Raw genomic sequence first — 21,712 nt, 5'->3', positions numbered from 1 at the left:
CTCTCCAATTGCTCCTCACTTGCCTCTCCAATCGTGCCTCACACTCCTCTCCAATCGCGCCTCACACTCCTCTCCAATCGCGCCTCACACTCCTCTCCAATCGCTCCTCACTCGCCTCTCCAATCGTGCCTCACACTCCCCTCCAATCGCTCCTCACTCGCCTCTCCAATCGCTCCTCACTCTCCTCTCCAATCGCTCCTCACTCTCCTCTCCAATCGGCTTTTCCCCGTCTCGTTTCTCTCGTTTTTCTCCCGTCTCGTTCTTTTTCTTGCTCCATCATGTTCAAGTTTGCATTGACGTTCGTCGATGGACTCGTTTGCCCGTCTCATTCGTTTTCTTGCTGCATCCTGTTCAAGTCTGCGTTCTTCATCGATCGTCTCATTCATTTTGGAAATGGAAGTTCCCACGCAGCGCATGAATTGTCACGATCCTCAAGAGGACTGAGGAAGTGTCTCGTAATCATCAAATGATAAATGGCAAGTAAATTATATTGTGGAAAATTAAAGATTTCAAATAAACCTATTTAAAGTGTATGCGCACATAACGAATTTAAAAAAACGAAGAAATATCTCTCGGTAATTTCCTGAAACATATTTTACTTCCGGCTAATAATGTTGAATGAAATAAAAACGAAAAAATATATGTCGGCATCATTGTTGACGTTTTTGTGACGACTGTCATCAAACGAAAAAGTAATATATCCTAACGGAAAAGCAAAAGCGAATTTTTAATATATGTCGACACGTTGCCATCGGTGTCATGTTGGGCGGTGTATGATACATCATGACGCGATTTTTAAAAATATATCTCTGCATTTTCCCGCGTGTGTGGAATGTTCTCAATTATTGCTGACACTGAGTCTAAAACCATCGATAAAAATGAAATCAGATGGTGAGTTCGATTGGAGATAAAGGCATGAGAGAGACTCAATGGCCTTGAAGTTACAGGCCTTTGAGAATTCATTTCGTTCTATAAACGGCAACTTTCATCGGATTTTCTTCCCGTTTTTTTTCAACCGAGTCTAAAACTATGTTAGCGACTGTGAAAAATGAAATGATATATCGAATTTTTATTTGAAATAAAACTGGGAGAGAGAGCAAGACACCACGGGCCTACAAAACAGGCCTCAAAGCCATGCGAGTTAATAAAATGGTGGATATTTGTTTATATGAAGCCTCTCCCAGAATGGGTGGAGCTATGGGTGGAGCTACTCTGCAAACCGAGTAAGCCACACCCCGGACAGACGTCCAACAGCGGGGTCACCCTTGGGAATCCCACGGGCATGGATGTGTGTGACATTTCGACATATTGAGTTAGATGCTGCACATTCATTTTTACAAAATGGTTACTGGCAAGTCATCAGATCCAGAAATGGTGTGATGAACACAATTTATTTATTTCACATAATATGTGACCCCTCACTCCTCTCCACCTGACACTCTCCTGTCTCCACCTGACACTCTCCTCTCTCCACCTAGCACTCCTCTCCTCTCCAATCCCTCACATTCCTCTCCTTTCCAATCCCTCACCTCTCCCTCACACTCCTCTCCTCTCCAATCCCTCACATGCCTCTCCAATCACGCCTCACACTCCTCTCCAATCGCGCCTCACACTCCTCTCCAATCGCACCTCACACTCCTCTCCAATCGCGCCTCACACTCCTCTCCAATCGCGCCTCACACTCCCCTCCAATCACTCCTCTCCAATCGCGCCTCACACTCCTCTCCAATCGCGCCTCACACTCCTTTCCAATCGCGCCTCACACTCCTCTCCAATCGTGCCTCACACTCCTCTCCAATCGCGCCTCACACTCCTCTCCAATCGTGCCTCACACACCTCTCCAATCGCGCCTCACACTCCTCTCCAATCGTGCCTCACACTCCTCTCCAATCGCGCCTCACACTCCTCTCCAATCGCGCCTCACACTCCCCTCCAATCACTCCTCACTCTCCTCTCCAATCGCTCCTCACTCGCCTCTCCAATCGCTCCTCACTCGCCTCTCCAATCGCTCCTCACTCGCCTGTCCAATCGCTCCTCACGCGCCTGTCCAATTGCTCCTCACTCTCCTCTCCAATCGCACCTCACTCGCCTCTCCAATCGCTCCTCACTCGCCTCTCCAATCGCTCCTCACTCACCTCTCCAATCGCTCCTCACTCGCCTCTCCAATCGCTCCTCACTCGCCTCTCCAATCGCTCCTCACTCACCTCTCCAATCGGCTTCCCCGTCTCGTTTCTCTCGTTTTTCTCCCGTCTCGTTCTTTTTCTTGCTCCAAATCGGCCCGTCTCGCCCGTCGGCCCGTCGGAATCGGAAATCGGCCCGTCTTGCTTTCTTGCTTGCGCGTAAATAAATTGTGTTCATTACACCATTTCTGGATCTGATGACTTGCCAGTAACCATTTTGTAAAAATGAATGTGCAGCATCTAACTCAATATGTCGAAATGTCACACACATCCATGCCCGTGGGATTCCCACGGGTGACCCCGCAAGTTTGCATTGACGTTCGTCGATGGACTCGTTCGCCCGTCTCATTCGTTTTCTTGCTGCATCCTGTTCAAGTCTGCGTTCTTCATCGATCGTCTCATTCATTTTGGAAATAGAAGTTTCCACGCAGCGCATGAATTGCCACGATCCTCAAGAGGAATTTGTCTCGTAATCATCAATGATAAATGGCAAGTAAATTATATTGTGGAAAATTAAAGATTTCAAATAAACCTATTTAAAGTGTATGCGCACATAACTAATAAAAAAAACGAAGAAATATCTCTCGGTAATTTCCTGAAACATATTTTACTTCCGGATAATAATGTTGAATGAAATAAAAACGAAGAAATATATGTCGGCATCATTGTTGACGTTTTTGTGATGACTGTCATCAAACGAAAAAGTAATATATCTTAACGGAAAAGCAAAAGCGATTTAATATATATCGACACGTTGCCGTCGGTGTCATGTTGGGCGGTGTATGATACATTGATACACCATGACGCGATTTTTAAAAATATATCTCTTCATTTTCCCGTGTGTGTGGAATGTTCTCAATTATTGCTGACACCGAGTCTAAAACCATCGATAAAAATGAAATCATATCGTGAGTTAGATTGGAGATAAAGGCATGAGAGAGACTCAATGGCCTTGAAGTTACAGGCGTTTGAGAATTCATTTCGTTCTATAAACGGCAACTTTCATCGGATTTTCTTCCCGTTTTTTTCAACCGAGTCTAAAACTATGTTAGCGACTGTGAAAAATGAAATGATATATCGAATTTGATTTGAAATAAAACTGGGAGAGAGAGCAAGACACCACGGGCCTACAAAACAGGCCTCAAAGCTATGCGAGTTAATAAAATGGTGGATATTTGTTTATAATTATAGGAAGCCACTCCCAGAATGGGTGGAGCTATGGGTGGAGCTACTCTGCAAACCGAGTAAGCCACACCCCGGACAGACGCCCAACAGACAGACAGACAGAATCGTCTACGGCTATTATAACATATATATATATATATACACATATATATACATATATATATATATACATATATATATATATATACATATATATATATATATACATATATATATATATATATATAGATATATATATATATATATATATATATATATATATATATATATATATATATATATATATATATATCAGTCACTATGCGACCTTCATATCATCAGTGGAGAACCGCCAGCAAGGTGTCCCATACAGCTGCTGCTGCACCTTGCTGGGAGCGATACGCACTGCCTGCCACGCGGTGACGTTATCTCTGGTATCCACTCATCATATGGAGTCGACCTGGTTGCGGTTGGGAGTTACTAATAATGGTATCTGTAATCTGGTTCTCCAACCTAATGAGCGGACAACATGACGTCATCGCCATGCACGTCCGCCTTGCCTGCAAAGTTCCAGAGGAACCATCTAGCAGTGCGTCATTACGGATTATAAATACAGATACTGTCACAAGTGCATGCAAAACTCAGTTACCGACCTGGTTTCGCCCTTGTTGGGGCTTCATCAGGGCAACGCAGTGAGGCTTTCCATACACTTGTAACTCTGTGACCCTTTCGGTTTTTATTTCAGTCACTATGCGACCTTCATATCATCAGTGGAGAACCGCCAGCAAGGTGTCCCATACAGCTGCTGCTGCACCTTGCTGGGAGCGATACGCACTGCCTGCCACGCGGTGACGTTATCTCTGGTATCCACTCATCATATGGAGTCGACCTGGGACGTGCATGGCGGACTCTGGAACTTTGCAGGCAAGGCGGACGTGCATGGCGATGACGTCATGTTGTCCGCTCATTAGGTTGGAGAACCAGATTACAGATACCATTATTAGTAACTCCCAACCGCAACCAGGTCGACTCCATATGATGAGTGGATACCAGAGATAACGTCACCGCGTGGCAGGCAGTGCGTATCGCTCCCAGCAAGGTGCAGCAGCAGCTGTATGGGACACCTTGCTGGCGGTTCTCCACTGATGATATGAAGGTCGCATAGTGACTGATATAAAAACCGAAAGGGTCACAGAGTTACAAGTGTATGGAAAGCCTCACTGCGTTGCCCTGATGAAGCCCCAACAAGGGCGAAACCAGGTCGGTAACTGTGAGTTTTGCATGCACTTGTGACAGTATCTGTATTTATAATCCGTAATGACGCACTGCTAGATGGTTCCTCTGGAACTTTGCAGGCAAGGCGGACGTGCATGGCGATGACGTCATGTTGTCCGCTCATTAGGTTGGAGAACCAGATTACAGATACCATTATATATATATATATATATATATATATATATATATATATATATATATATATATATATAATTATAATAGAGCAAATGTATATGGTTATGTATGTCGCTATGTATGTATGTTTATATGTGACGAAAACATCTTCTTCTTCCTCTTCAAATAAAATTACCACCCTCTTAATTAACCCCCTTAATTGCGTTAAGACTGCTGAGACCCCTCAGACCTTTGACAACCCTTTAATGCCCCCAAGACCCTTCAGACCACCAAGACCCCTGAATACCCAAAATACCCTGAAGACCCCAAAGACCCAACATACCCTGAAGACCCCTAAAGACCCCAAAGACCCCAAAGCTCTTTCACGAGCCTCGATCTTGTATACAAAACAAACAAACAAACCAAAAAAAACACCCAAAACACCGCAAAGACCCAAAATACCCTTCAAGGCCCTGAGGCTCAAAAAGACCTGAAAATGAAAAAAAAATAACCACATTTAGAGGCCATTTTTCCCCGCAAAGCGAGGGTTGGCCTTTTTCGGGGACCGTGGTTGTTGTTGTTTTTTTTGGTCCCCTTTTTGAAGCAATGTTTTACGGCCGGATGCCCTTCCTGACGCCAACCCTTTTTGTCGCCTTTTACGACAAGCAGGGAATTACCAGTGAACTGGTACTCAATTAGCGGACCTCGGAAGGATGACAGGCTGAGTCAACCCCCTGGCATTAAATCAGCGATCGACCTGGGATTCGAACCCAGGATCCTGGGATCCTAAGCTGGCACCCTAGCTGCTAGCCCAACACCGCTCAAAAAGACCCTGAATACCCAAAAACCCAAAAGACCTCAAAGACCCCAAAACACCCCGAAGACCCAAAACACCCTGAAGACCCAAAACACCCCGAAGACCCCAAACCCCCCGAAGACCCAAAACACCCCAAAGACCCAAAACACCCAGAAGACCTAAAACACCCAGAAGACCCAAAACATCCCAAAGACCCAAAACACCCCGAAGACCCAAAACACCCCGAAGACCCAAAACACCCTGAAGACCCAAAAACACCTCAAAGACCCAAAATACCCTTAAAGGCCCAGAGGATCCAAAAGACCATGAAGACCCAAATGGCCCTGAAGACCCAAAACACCATGAAGACCCAAAAGACACCGAAATTGTCGAAGACGCCTACCCCTCTGAAACGACGTGTGGTGAGGCGCGCGGAGCGCGCTGAGTCACGCTAGTATATATATATATATATATATATATATATATATATATATATATATATATATATATATATATATATATATATATATATATATATATATATAAAATTGGGAGATTAAATCAGACACGGACGTAGCTTCAGGACGGTCGATCTTTAATTCTCGACAAGCTTTCGACCAACAAAGGTGTTCTTCTTAGTCTACAGAAACGACAGGCTTGTATATCAGACAAGTATGTATAGTGAGATGTGTGATATGTGTAGAAAATGCATACAAAATAGTCTAGTAGGAAGACTAGGTCCCCCTGCACCCCCCGGAGATATACTTCTAATCAGTGTTTCTAGATTGGAAAAAATGTGTAGAAAATGACTAGCTATGGCCCCAAGCTGAAAAAATGTCCCACATACCATTTTTATGCAAATTACTGCTGCAAATTTTATGCAAAATTATGCAAATTTTATGCAAATTTTTGATGAGGAGTAGAGTTGAGGGGTCTTTGAGGGCTTCATCGAGGTGCTCTCGGTTGCAAGACTGGGTCATTCTGAGAAGCACAGCAGGGTCAGAGATCATGATGTTCTCCTCCTCAGTGAATCTCTCCATCAACAGCCTCTCCATTGCCTCACACACTGTTTTGAGGCAAAAGAGGGACTTTGCGTAGGCCTTTCCACTGAGAACACCTTTGAGAGATCCACTTGTTACTAGTTGTGCCTCAAAGAGAATCTCTGCATATCCAGAACCACGCATCTTGTGTCCAGTGAGCATCCCGATGTAGTTCATGGATGTGTGGAAGGGTCCAATCGTTACTACATGACTAGCAAATTCATTTGGCCAGCGCCAGATGATGGGAAGGGCTTTCATGCAGACACCCAGATCAAATGTATTCAGGACCCATCTCTGACCCACCTCAGCAGTTGCTGCCTCGGAACGCTTCAGTAGCTCACGAACAACTGCGTTGTCTGTGATCGGTCTGTGCCTGGTGCCTGCATGGCATGGCAATGGCCTGCAGCCTGTGCCTGGGCTAGGGGGTTTCACCTCTGCAACTGGTTCTCCCCCACCCAGCAAATCAACAGTCGACTACTGCACGCCTATCCACCAACCGATCACAGACAACGCAGTTGTTCGTGAGCTACTGAAGCGTTCCGAGGCAGCAACTGCTGAGGTGGGTCAGAGATGGGTCCTGAATACATTTGATCTGGGTGTCTGCATGAAAGCCCTTCCCATCATCTGGCGCTGGCCAAATGAATTTGCTAGTCATGTAGTAACGATTGGACCCTTCCACACATCCATGAACTACATCGGGATGCTCACTGGACACAAGATGCGTGGTTCTGGATATGCAGAGATTCTCTTTGAGGCACAACTAGTAACAAGTGGATCTCTCAAAGGTGTTCTCAGTGGAAAGGCCTACGCAAAGTCCCTCTTTTGCCTCAAAACAGTGTGTGAGGCAATGGAGAGGCTGTTGATGGAGAGATTCACTGAGGAGGAGAACATCATGATCTCTGACCCTGCTGTGCTTCTCAGAATGACCCAGTCTTGCAACCGAGAGCACCTCGATGAAGCCCTCAAAGACCCCTCAACTCTACTCCTCATCAAAAATTTGCATAAAATTTGCATAATTTTGCATAAAATTTGCAGCAGTAATTTGCATAAAAATGGTATGTGGGACATTTTTTCAGCTTGGGGCCATAGCTAGTCATTTTCTACACATTTTTTCCAATCTAGAAACACTGATTAGAAGTATATCTCCGGGGGGTGCAGGGGGACCTAGTCTTCCTACTAGACTAAAAGGAAGAGCCACGCTCAAGCTCACTCACTGTCCCCAAGTTCAGCGGAAGTGAAGCGCAGCTTACAGTTACCGTTCGCGTTACAGTTCGGTGCACATGCATATACAAATATAGAGATACATACATACATAAACACACAAGCATATATTCATATACCATTTATATTCATATAATGTATTTATATATTTATTTATATATTTATATAAATGACATATAAAGGTAGAATGAATGAATGAGTGAATGAGTGAATGAATGGGTTACAGTTAATGATTTGATTGGGTTGATGTTGGAACATTCTTTAATCATCAAAATTTATGCCATGAGGGATTTTTGTCCGAAGTTTATGTATCCAAAAGGACTCACGTTTCAGAATCGTGGTGTGTGATCGATTTGTAATTGATTCAATGGCAGAGATTTGAATGTCATTTATAGAGTGAACCGGTTGATTAAAGTGTATCGTGTAAGGTAGAGATTTGCCCTGACTGGTGTGGAAGTTATTGATTTCTGACAGGGTGTTATTAAATCGTGTGTAGAGTGTATTTTCAGTTTTTCCAACATATTGTTTGTTGCACTTTTGGCAAGTGATTCGGTATATGACCCATGTAGATTTGCAGTTCATATAGGAGGTGATGGGGAATTTTTGTCCAGTGCTAGAACTACAGAATTTGTTTCCTTCTTGGAAATGCTTGTGAATAATACATTTGTTTGCTGTGCATTCATAAAAGCCGGGGATCCTGGCTTCAGTACTTCAGAAGCCATACAGTCCGAAGTTCATTTTCTAGACACATCACTCACGCTTCAAAATAACAGACTCGAAACAGAACTATACACCAAACCAACAGACACTCACTCTTACCTTCTCCCTTCTTCATCTCATCCTAAACATACAATTGCAAGCATACCATACAGTCAAGCAATCAGAGTAAGACGCATTTGCTCAACAAAAATGGCAGAAGAAACTTCTCTCTGCCAATTAGAAACACACTTCATTGCAAGAAACTATGACCCTCACTCTGTGAAAGAAGCAATAAACCGAGCAAAACGCATACCGAGAGCAGACCTTCTGACTTACAAACCCAAACCTGCAACTAACCGTGTTCCATTGGTAAACACCTACTCTCCTACCTCATCCCAATTGCCAAATATTCTGAATAAGGCCCTTCCTCTCCTCCATCAATCAGAAACACTCGGCACCACATTTCCTCAACCTTCACTAACATCATTTCGACGTGGTCGGACACTCAGAGACCTCTTGGTAAAAGCAAAGCACCCACAGCCCACAACAAAGAAACTAGGATCCCTGGCTTCTATAAATGCACAGCAAACAAATGTATTATTCACAAGCATTTCCAAGAAGGAAACAAATTTTGTAGTTCTAGCACTGGACAAAAATTCCCCATCACCTCCTATATGAACTGCAAATCTACATGGGTCATATACCTAATCACTTGCCTAAAGTGCACCAAACAATATGTTGGAAAAACTGAGAATACACTCTACACACGATTTAATAACACCCGGTCAGAAATCAACAACTTCCACACCAGTCAGGGCAAATCTCTACCTTACACGATACACTTTAATCAACCGGATCACTCTATAAATGACATTCAAATCTCTGCCATTGAATCAATTACAAATCGATCACACACCACGATTCTGAAACGTGAGTCCTTTTGGATACATAAACCTCGGACAAAAATCCCTCATGGCATAACTTTTGATGATTAAAGAATGTTCCAACATCAACCCAATCAAATCATTAACCGTAACCCATTCATTCACTCATTCACTCATTCATTCATTCTACCTTTATATGTCATTTATATAAATATATAAATAAATATATAAATATATTATATGAATATAAATGGTATATGAATGTATGCTTGTGTGTATATGGATGTATGTATCTCTATATTTGTATATGCTATATGCACATGCACAAACTGAACGATAACTGTAAGCTGCACTTCACTTCCGCTGAACTTGGGGACGGTGAGTGAGCTTTAGCGTGGCTCTTCATTTTGTATGCATTTTCTACACATATCACACATCTTACACACATATCACTATGCATACTTGTCTGATATACATGCCTGTTGTTTCTGTAGACTAAGAAGAAGACCTTTGTTGGTCGAAAGCTTGTCGAGAATTAAAGATCGACCGTCCTGAAGCTACGTCGGCGTCTGATTTAATCTCCCAATTATTTATTTAATGCAAATGAGACGTCCTGCTCGTACTGTGGAGTTTCTACTATTTCTCACAGTTATATATATATATATATATATATATATATATATATATATATATATATATATATATATATATATATACATATATATATATATACATATATATATATATATATATATACATATATATATATATATATATATACATATATATATATACATATATATATATATATACATATATATATATATATACATATATATATATATATATATATATATATATATACATATATATATATATACATATATATATATATACATATATATATATATACATATATATATATATACATACTGTATATATATATATACATATATATATATATACATATATATATATATCTACATATATATATATATATATACATATATATATATATACATATATATATATATATACATATATATATGTATATATATATATATATATATATATATATATATATATATATATATATATATATATGTATATATATATATATCCTCCCATTTCACTCTCCCTGCCACAATCTTCTCTCTCCCCCACTCCCTTTTCCATCCTCGAATCCCCTCTCTCCTCCACTCACCCAGTCTGTGATGATTCACTCAGTCTGTGAAACACCAGGATGACATTTTATAGCTGGGCTGACATTGAAACCCAGGCTGGACAGCTTAGAGGCGAGTGTGCGTACCATCCTATTATGTCAGCTGAGGTGTATCTTGATTGTAAACGCACTATTAATAAACAAGCTGCTATTCAATGTTTATGTATATTTTATACAGTGTGTTAAAAATGTATAATAAAAGTAGAATCCAAATCCATAAATGGCTACTAGTTTCCCTGGACAGTGTAAAATAAAATCAGGCATACATACAATAATTATCTTTAAAGAGTGAAAAAAAAGAATTTTGGAGTCAAAACGTCACGTCCCACGGAGCCTATTATTTAATTATATCGAGTTTTTTTTATCGAGTTGAAGTATTTTTTTAAATTATATCGAGCTGTATTTATTTTAAAAAGAAATAAATAAAAACCAAACCAGATTTTATATAATTAAATGTTCCAAAACCAAATACAATCACGGAGGTATATATAGAACCTGGAGAGCCAATGAGATGCGGCGCAGCATTAGCAGCCGTGAAGCCGAGTGGCGGCCATATTGGCGGGCCGAATGTTTTGTCAACAAACCATTGCACCCATCGGTGACTAATACTAGTAATAGACTCGACAGAAGAAGTAAAATTTAAAATTGTGCAGTTGAAGTTGAAACCAGTATACCAATGGTCATTGAAGAGAATGGAATACTTGTTGCACTTTTATTTTTGTCTGTTTATTGGACACATTAAAGAATAATATATTTACAATGATTATGTCACACTGCAAGTCACTGCCTGAAGCAAGATACTTTTCAATGGAAAATCTGTCAATAGTTTGTGTATGAAAACAAATGATACCAACCAAAAGCACTTTTTTTATTTATTACAAAAAAGGCATACAAAACATTGTACAACTTACATCAAAGTACATCAGCTGTTATAATATAGTTCCTCTTTGGAAAGTATCAACTGGGAGGGCAATGTGTAGGCTACAACTGATACACACCCACCTGCAAACCCACAATTATTGCAATGCACCTAACAAAAATGAACACAAATCCTGACAAATTATAAATAGTACCAAGTCAATAAGTTGAAGACAGACTTTCAAACAGAATGTTGACAGCTTTTTCTGAAGTGAACACTGCTTTAAATGTATGTGGTCATAATTATCCAATGATGAACAGAGGTGTGGATCAACGGTTGATTCACTGGTGAGCAAACAGTACCAATTTACTGTATTTCTTTCTGATCTGCTTGTCCTTTACATCCTCATTCATCATTTGACCACGTGATGGAAGCGTATCTTGCAATAACGTTGTGAGACAGAGCAAATCAAAGTAAAGATATGGTTGCTGTCCACTTCACAATCAAACATGTGTTCCTCCAGGGTAGAAAATGTTGACAGCCCAACCTCAGCCAATACAGAACTGGAAACTGCATATTTAATTCCACGTTCACTGGGCATTTTTCCATTGGTGACAGTAAGAAGCCTTTTGACACACCTTTCAGTTGCTTCACACACCCGAATGACACTGTTGGAGGGAAATATGAGGCCGCCTCTGTTCTTGGTAGCAATGAGGCTGTGTACGTGTGTGGACTGTCTTTCACCGCCACTGACTGTGAGAGCAGCGAGACATTCAGCACATTTCAATGTACATTCCACCATCTTCACCACATAGCCAGCCATATACCCAACACATGATTCTGTGAACAGGGAAAGTTTCTCAAAGTTCGGTATGTCTGCATATTCATGATCGTCTGTGGTTGGTTCACGCAATTCCAGGTCGTACCGTCTTGCCACCAACATGCCACCACTTGCATCTGGTACGGCTTGCTTCGTCACAGACTTGAATGAGACCACATCCAGTATCCTGGTTGCATCCTGGGCGGAACAGTTACCTATTGCCGACTTGATGTCATGCTTCATCAAGAGACGTTTGTATGCTGCAATGAACTGGCGTGCTGTTGGGTTGTTGCCACTTCCACATGCAATGTGAACTGCTCCAAAGAAGAGTTCAATGTGGTCTTGGCTCATCTTGTAAGTGAGCAGATAACGCAGTGGAGAGTCATCGGGTTTGACATGTGTAAAATACAACATTTTGACACTTTCAATGCACATCATGAAGCCAATGAACGATGTCTTGAGACATGTGCTGGTCATTAATTGGCCATCTATATTCTTCATGGTGGACAGATATCTGTATGCACTGTCCAGAAATGGCAGGAACATCCCTTCTCGAGAAAGCCTTAGAGGTGCCTTGAAGTTTCGTGCCAAAGGGTTGCGAGAATTTAAAACATCGAATAGTCTGTCAAATATTTCTATGAATTCACATGTTCCTTCGCTGCCCTGGAATTCTGGCAACTTCAATGTCTCTCTGCAATAGTGAATGGCATCTGCCACACTTGTACTCAAAGTTTGAGTGGCTGTGTTCACTTTCATAACATTGCCCCTCCATTCAACCTGTTTACGGCGCAGTTTGTTTCCGAGATGCAGACCTTCCTTCCTTTGTAGATCAAAGAGTGCCTGGATGTACTTCCAGGCAATGATTGCATTGTTGCCATCTTTCAAACATTTCAGAGTTCCGAGGCAGTTCCTGGCAAATTTCAACATGTGACAGGCATCCAGCAGAACACACACTTTCTGCTTTGCTTTTGCAGGGTGTGGAAACCAGGGCTTGACATTGTTTGGTGTTATGCTGAAACCCAATTCGCTCAACATTGTCAAATGAGCAGAAGGCCCATCGCATGTGAAGGACACGACTTCTGCACCAACATCATGTAATTTCATCAGGCATTGCGTCACCAAATTTGCCTGCTCTTTCCCAGACAACCCATTTATCAAAAAGTGTGCTACAGGGACCTTCCAGCTGTCATTCACTGCGACGAGCATGAAAACCAATGCATTACTTGCCAGTGGAGCACTGTCATCTTGGACCCCGTTCCCGATATCGACATACCCCAACACATTGTCTCCAGACAGGTCAATTGCCTTCATGATAGCCATTTCATTGAGCATCAGAGCACATAGGGTTTTCCTACCATGTTTCTTCTCGGTCTTGAACCGGGCTTCAAGTGCATCAAATACAACTGTACTGAAACCAGGTGAGCTGTCAATTGCACTGTACCAATTACGGATTGTGGAGGGACTTGGAAGTGCCAAATCAAATGTCTTCTGTACATACTCGTATCCCTTAGCATAATAGATTTGGAGAGTGAGGGCAAAGGCTTTGATGACAGGGTCGTACTCTTCTCTGGTACGTTTGCCACTGACTTTGTTGTTCATCACCCTGTCCATGATTGCTTTTGGCACACCTGAGAATGTCATGTCGAGCATTTCAACGCAGTTGTCAGTGACCAAGCCATTCTCTTTCAGGTCATGCACAATGGTCTTCAGTGACTCCACCTTCCTGGCTAGCCTTGTGTTACGCTGGTGGCTCAACTTTAATTTCTTTTGAAAATTGTTGAGTTTGGCACTTGCATCATCCAACTTTCGTTTCAGTGAACGTGGGCTAGTGACAATGGTGTACGAGTGATCCTCATTCTTACATGAAGGTCCCTTCTTGGGATGAGTGTCTTCAGTCTTTCCTGGTTCATCCTCAGTAGGGGCTGGCTCGTATTGTTGAACAATTTAAGTTGCTACTGGTGGTTTCCTCTCAACTGTAGCCTATTTGCAAAAATATAATTTGACACATAAGTGAATGGTTCATACATTTGAAGAAATTGATAAATTAACGATTTAAAGTATGTATGCATGCATGCACTTGCATTTGTATGAATGCTGTGTGTGTATTTGAATAGCACACCAATAAAAATAACTGCCACTTATGAAAAACGTGCTTGAGATTATTAAATAGCATGATTTTAAAACATCAAAGCAACTTGAACTTAATTGAAAATTGTTCGAATATCAATGTTATACCTTTGTCAAATGTGCTGGGAAGTTGAAACAGCTTGGGACGGTGTTTGGCTTGAGTCGAACTGTTTGACCTGTTCTGTCAAAACTGCTGTCTGTGAAGTGATCACTGCACAGGACTGTGGTGCCTGGAGTGGTCTGGAAGGACTCTCTTCTCAAAGCAGCACTCCATCTCGAGCACAGGTCTTTGTCCTTTGGGAACCTTGAAATAAAAACTTCACTGATTAGTTCCAATTCACTGTTTTGACTATTTAGGTCGATGAGTTGCGACACAAACTAGTTTATCCAAAACTTGAATATGAAATGTAAATGAAGGTTGTAGATTTCGAAATTTAAAACAATTGCTGGCAATGCTTCAATTTTTCACAGAAAGTCAAAATTTGGACTTATAATTCCAGTTTATTTCACCAGAACAAACTTTTGTTTGAGCTCAAACACTTAAATTAACATCCACCATCCACAGAGGCATATATGTGGAGTGACGTAAACAAAATCACATCTGCCTTACAAACCATGTACAAAAAAAATACTGTGACACTGCCAATTAGCCAAAGCCAGTGCCGGATTAACAATGATGCGAATGGTACGTTCGTACAGGGCCCCCACAATTTGGGGCCCCCCACAACAACAACAACAACAACATGCATTTTAAGGCCATTTTCCCTGCTAGAGCGGGGGTTAGCCTTGCGGTCCCCATGACAATCTTCTCCATTTTGCCCTATTTTCTGCATCTCTCCTAGGGGCCCCCCACAAACACCTCATATTTTGTTTTAATGTTGGTGCATACGACAATTTAAGGATCTCGAGGTTTTCCCAAATGTGTCTGACGTTGATGATACGTAACTGTAGAGAGGAGAGTTCATGCTCTAAGCGATCAGAGATGACCATGTATATATCGCTCTACAATGTACGTAACAGCAACATTTCACTGTGCTAAGTTCTCCGATTTCAGTGCTGCTAAAACGAGAAGGGAGTGTTCATAAATTATGTAGTGGGTGGGGCGGTGAATTGGAAGTAGGTCAGCGTAAAACTTTCGTCACCCCCCCATGTACCAAGGGCAAACTTTTTCTCCCCCACCCATCAGCAAAACTTTATTGCCCAACCCCCTCACCTAACTTAGTTAAGAGTATCCCTAACCCTAACCCTTCACTGTCTCGTATATTGTATATATTTGTGTTTTAATCAAGCTGCCTTTTAATCTGTAAAGTCTTTTTTGTGTCATATACTGACTCAGTTAAGGCACTCAAATTTACGTTAAATGACACAAAAAAAGACTACACAGATTAAAAGGCAGCTTGATTAAAACACAAATATATATAATATAAAAACATTGAAGGGTATTTAGTAGATAAACTCATCAAATTTGAATAAACTTTTTGCCCCCCCCCCCCCCCCCGCCCATACCGAACATGGAAACTTTCATGACATTGACCCCCCCACCCCCCACCCATTCGGGTGGGTAAAACTTTTTGTGCCCCCCCCTACTACTGCACCGCCCCTCCCCCCTACATAAATTATGAACACTCCCTAAGAATTGTATCACCGCATAAAATAGATTTGTCTCGCTGTTGTAGTCACTAGCCAATATTCTAGCTTGGTGGCAAATATTAATTGATTTTGTGCATTTATAATATATTTTCACATGTCAAGCTTTAATTCGATTTTATTTTTACAATAATTGCATATGCAAATTATATCATATATTTTCTTTCTGTACTTTATTTTCACCAGCATTTCCATTTCATTTGTATTTTTTTTCGCTATTTAAAAACAATAGAATTAAGCAAATGTTCCATTCAGACATGCGTTGGTGAACAGTGTTTCTGCATTGAGGCATGCTATGATTTTGGTCTCTCAAAATAAAAGGCACCCCACAAATAATTGTACCAGCCCCCCCACAATGTTAATCCGGCACTGGCCAAAGCCACTCCCCCACCCATACACCTATCATCTGGTTTTCCCCTGACGACTTGTCGTAAATAAGACACTGTTTTAGTAATCTAATTTATCAATTATAATACATAAATAATCATAAAATACGTGTCAGACGGAGGACACGGCAGGAAAAGTTCGTTGCAAAACAATTAGTAACTTCCCCAGTGACAAAAAGACGAACACATGCTAACCTTTCTCGTGTTTCTGTTGTACAATAATCTGTTGTGCACAACATTATTCCACTTACCTATGAAATGATACATTGGAGCTCTTCCCTGTGGCATTTGGGCAACCAAATGCAGCACATTGAGGCATATTTTCAGCGTGAGACTTATGCAGAGCTGTCTGTGTCAAAAAGTTCGAAGCAGCTGACAATCGGCCCTCCAAGATGGCCGTCTCATTACTTCCGGCTGCTTCAAAAGAGAGGCTTCATTGGCTCTCCAGATTCTATTTATAACTCCGTGAATACAATACCTTGTTTTTTAAAAGACTTCATTGCTGTCAAGAAAGTCAGCTTAAAGCAAAGTATTTCTTGAATTTCTGGGAATAATTTGCTGTTTGTTAGATATATCGTAGCAAATTTAACTCTTGTGTGAATCCCAATCACATCTCACAATAATTTATTGAAAAGGTAAATCTCTTTGCTTTTATATTATATGCAGTGCATTCTGGGAGGTATTTTTCCTTTTGATTGATGTCATGTTTCATGTCAATATGCCATTAATTAAAAAAACAAATTTGCTGTGCATCGAACACACACACACTCAGAACTCGTGATGTTAATCAACTAGGTGTTTTATTTTGTCTATACAAGCTCAGTAATGATAAGATATTAATCAGCCTTTATGGTTGGTTACACCAAAGTTACATTATCTGGATGTCTGTTGTAATGCTCCTTTCATAAGTACTAGATTATACGCAAATTTAACAACTTTATAAAATTTGTGAAATATGCAACACAAACAACCACGCATGTGCTTTGCCATGCAGGGCTGCACTCTGGATGTTCTAGATGAACACGGCACCCTGGATCTCAGCATGAAACCCGCGCGGACGGTGGCCAATTGTCCCACAAGCTCAGGGACGATTGGAGAGGGTGTGGGTTTTACAGAGCTACACTGCGCAGCATCGTCACAGCCCCCACTACAACCTGCCTGCCTACCACCTTCGGATCCTCCGGCTTGGCATGCCCCGCTGGATTACACAACCGGACGGACTGAAGAGGTACACGTGCACTTGCCATGCTCGGCTATTCTCATCACATGATGACCCAATTTCTATCCACAATTGCAACAATATTGGAAATGTTCATTCCAAAAAAATGCATGACAGCTTTTCTTTGGTTTACGATTATGCTTTGGATGACAGTTAACTGCAGCAATGTTTTTTATGAATCTATGCTTTACTAGGATGTAACGACACAAAGTGCACAGATTATTTGGGTGATCCTTAAATAATAATTAACAGCAATACTACCAAAAATAAAAGGTACAATTACATACAGATAAATGCACGTATTTAGTGACTCCTACTGGAAACGAAAGGATGTTCAGAAGGCAAAATATGACGTAATGTTGTGCTCAGACAATATTAGCAAATGACCATGCAATAGTCACAGACTACGGGGATGTTTAAATCCTTGTGTATTTCGGCAGGGAGGTTTGGATGAGGTCAGTGATGATCGTCGATACCCAGGTGAAGTGACTACTGCTATCCCCAAGACCAAGACCTCACTGCCTAAAGATGGCCGCAAGGAGCTACTGGTGTAAGCAGTTGTTCTGCTTTGAACTTTGGACTTGGGCTATTAGGAGCAAAACACATCTGTTCCTCTCCTTCCACACCATAAGTCTCAAAAAATAATAGCTAACAGAGGTAGTGACACCTGCTGACAGCCTGATATAGATCATCCTACTGAATCAGTCCATACTTGACCCCACAATGTGACAGATGTGCTGTGTATATATACTAAGAATGCTATTCCTACACTTTTTGGGATTTTTCTATATGGCGGATTCTGCTTTGGGCAGCCACACTGTCTTTTTTAATGTTTTTTTTTTTCTAAAAGGGTTTATGAAAGTATTGTCTCGTCAAGATTGATCTGCTAAATTCTACAATAAAAACAAATGCTGAGTGTGCATTGTAACTGCGGTTGCCACAAGCAGAATCTACTTTATATGCATGATTTATCGTAGTTGGGATGATTTGTCAATAAATGTGAAAAGTAAGGTGGGGAAGGGTAAATGATTGAAAATAAGGGGTTGTAGGACCATAATTGAGGACCTCCAGGGGAAGCATGGTCATGTTTTGATGGTACAGAAAGTCATATTTGATTTGGCCCAGGTCTTTCCCCTCATGAATAATATTTCTTTGCTTAAATCACATAATTGTGCAGAGGGGTCATGAAGCAATAGGCTTTATGAAATTCGGACAGATTGCAGGGCCAAAGGGTTCGGGGTTACTCTGGGAAAAGCCAACGTCCTGAAGTGAACTAAACAGTCCATGTTCCGCAGGACTTGCCCCACACCGGGCTGTGACGGTAGTGGTCATGTGACTGGCAACTACGCCTCGCACCGGAGGTAGGGGATGTTGGGAGAATGCGTGTGGGGGAATTATAAGTTGGGCGGTTCGCGTGATTTCATGGGAAACAGAGGGAGGGTAGAATGAGGACCTGATCATAGTTGAAGATTGCACTTCAAAGAAGGAATGCCTTTATCAAAAGACAACAATAAATGAGTAATATTTTTTAAATTGTAGCTTCGACCCAGATAATTATACTCCTCACATGGGCTACTGCAACGGTGTAAGGCCTCTGCCCTGTTTCCTGCTGGCTTGGCGAGCTAGCTGAGATTTTTAAAAATAAAGAAGCCATATTAAATTTTACCCACCAATCATGTTTCCACTAAAAATGATTTCAAATTATGATTTCTAAAAGGTAGAAACTTTCACGAAAGTTATTGGACTAAAATTCAATCAGAAGTTCTGATAAATTATTATTTTAATGATATGCATCCAGTCACTACCCAAATATTTGGCATTTTGGCTTAAAGTTAACTCAAATTCCAGCCAGTGAGGAGTTTCAGTTCAGTTGGGATAAAAGGAGACCAAACTAATCAATGGTCTCAGAGGTGAATTCCAAATGGAATTTTCCATCTCATCAGCTGAACAACTGCTTATTGATTTATAGTTGAGCTTTTGAATTGCTCAGCCATTCGACTTTGTGTAGTCATGGAAATATTATGCCACGTCTCCACTAGCAAGTTCACCTCATGCCCACATGGCTCCTTTAGCGTATCCTTTCGTCAGTGTTGGTCAGGGGTGTGCTCCATTCCCAATCAGTGTGCTATTGCTTTCCAAGCCAGCCGTTCCTATCAACCGTTTCATTGGATTGTTTGCTTGAATGCTTAAGTCACTTGGCGAGCGCTTTACATGCTAATTGGTAATGGGACACACCCTTGGAGTTGAACCAGAACGGCTAAAATTCAGCATTATTACGAGCTTTTAACAGCATTTTAGTTTGTGCACGATTGCTTGAGTGCCATGATGCAACTTCCATAGTGTCATCGTATTTATGTCTCAAACTTCATTATGCACACGTACGTGCCCGTGTAATTTGGCTATGGTCACCACGTTGCCTGGCCACCAAAAAAACAAGCCCATAATATAAAAATTACTCTTAACTGCCACATGCTTGTGAGATCCCTATTTTTCTATGACGCATCTCAAGAATGACAAGTAATTTCTAGACCTAGAAACATCCAGTGCAATGTGAGGGACACATCAGACACAGCTTATTCATGGTTCGAAAAATTTCACTTAACACTCTCCTTAACCAAAAATACTACGCAAGTGCCATTTATGGTCGTTTCCTGAAAGAATAGAAACACCCGCTCGTCTAACAGGGGAGTGGGTTGGGGGGTGGGAGGGTAGCGGTTATTTGTGCCTATGACCTGACCTTCAGAACTACCTGCATGTATGTAAAATTTGGTGGAGGTTGGGCCAGCCCTGTTTTTTTCTAATTTTCAGATATACGTACATACAGCACACAACACACATACATACACACATACAGTACCGATAGAAAGTCTACACCCCCTTTCAAAATTTTCACCTTTTCTTGCCTTATAGCCTGGAATTAAAATGCATTAAATCAGACTTTTTCCACCTTTATTTACACATCGTATCCCACAACTTCCAAGTGAAAAACAAATTCTACAAATTTCAGAAAATTTATTAAAAATACAAAAATGGAATATCCTGGTTCGACAAGTGTCTGTCATCATCAGGGACTGGGACACTTGTCAGGATAGAAGGGAAAATAGATGGAGCAAAATACAGAAAATCCTAGAGAAAAACCTGTTGCTCTCTGCAAAAAAGCTGAAATTGAGACGGAAGTTCACCTTTCAGCATGACAACGACCCGAAACACACAAGCAAAGCTACCCTGGAGTGGCTAAGGAACAAAATGATAATTGTCCTTGAGTGGCCGAATCAGTGCCACAACCTAAATCCAACTGAAAATCTGTGGTATGACTTGAAGATTGCTGTCCATCAATGCTCCCCACGTAACTTGACTGAACTTGAATAGTTTTGTACAGAAGAATGGGCAAATATTGCACAATCAAGGTGTGCAAAGTTGTTAGAGACCTATCCCAACAGACTCACAGCTGTAATTGCTGTCAAAGGTGCTTCCACCAAGTTTTAACTCAGGGTTAAAGGACACTTATCCAACCAAGATATGCTAGTTTTGTATTTTTTATTTATTTTGTGGAATTTGTAGAATTTGTTTTTCACTTGGAAGTTGTTGGTTATGATGTGTAAATAAAGGTGGAAAAGTCTGATTTAATGCAATTTATTGCAGGCTATGAGGCAAGAAAAGGTGAAAATTTTGAAAGGGGGTGTAGACTTTCTATAGGCACTGTATATACATACATACACACATACATACACACATACATACACACATACACTACCAGTCAAAAGTTTAGGTGCTTTACTGGTTTACATAACACTTAAAAGTGTACTTAAACTTTTGACTGGTAGTGGACATACATACATACATACATATACATACATACATACAAACATATACACACATACATACACACACACATACACACACATGCATTCATACAAACACATACATACACACATACATACATACAGTCACGTGAAAAAGTAAGTACACCCCATGTAAAGTTTTGACTGTTTCAACATATTTCAACATACAGCTATTTGATCTTCATTTCAACAATATTGAAAGATAAAGGTGATATAA

The 21,712-nt window shown here is 41.0% G+C and overlaps 1 protein-coding gene and 1 long non-coding RNA gene across 5 annotated transcripts in view; one reads left to right on the top strand and one right to left on the bottom strand.

Annotated features, from left to right (window-relative positions):
• Positions 1–21,712, top strand: part of LOC137421785 (myelin transcription factor 1-like protein) — a 253,738-nt gene that overhangs the window by 124,277 nt on the left and 107,749 nt on the right. For all 4 annotated transcript variants that reach the window (XM_068108183.2, XM_068108181.2, XM_068108184.2 and 1 more), the window contains exons 13-14: positions 17,429–17,662; positions 18,094–18,203. In XM_068108183.2, the coding sequence (XP_067964284.2) occupies positions 17,429–17,662; positions 18,094–18,203 (344 nt within the window). The remainder of the gene's footprint in view (positions 1–17,428; positions 17,663–18,093; positions 18,204–21,712) is intronic.
• LOC144891040 (uncharacterized) lies at positions 14,224–16,726 on the bottom strand. Its single transcript, XR_013622671.1, has 3 exons — positions 16,686–16,726; positions 14,510–14,705; positions 14,224–14,254 (listed from the first exon to the last, which is right to left on the bottom strand). It is a non-coding gene; the product is annotated as an uncharacterized LOC144891040 (long non-coding RNA).

The sequence above is a fragment of the Myxine glutinosa genome, chromosome 2, assembly GCF_964187855.1.
Source record: "Myxine glutinosa chromosome 2, kmMyxGlut1.1, whole genome shotgun sequence".
NCBI lineage: Eukaryota > Metazoa > Chordata > Myxini > Myxiniformes > Myxinidae > Myxine > Myxine glutinosa.
Note: the sequence above shows the minus strand (reverse complement) of the source record. Positions and strands in the feature narration are given on the sequence as shown.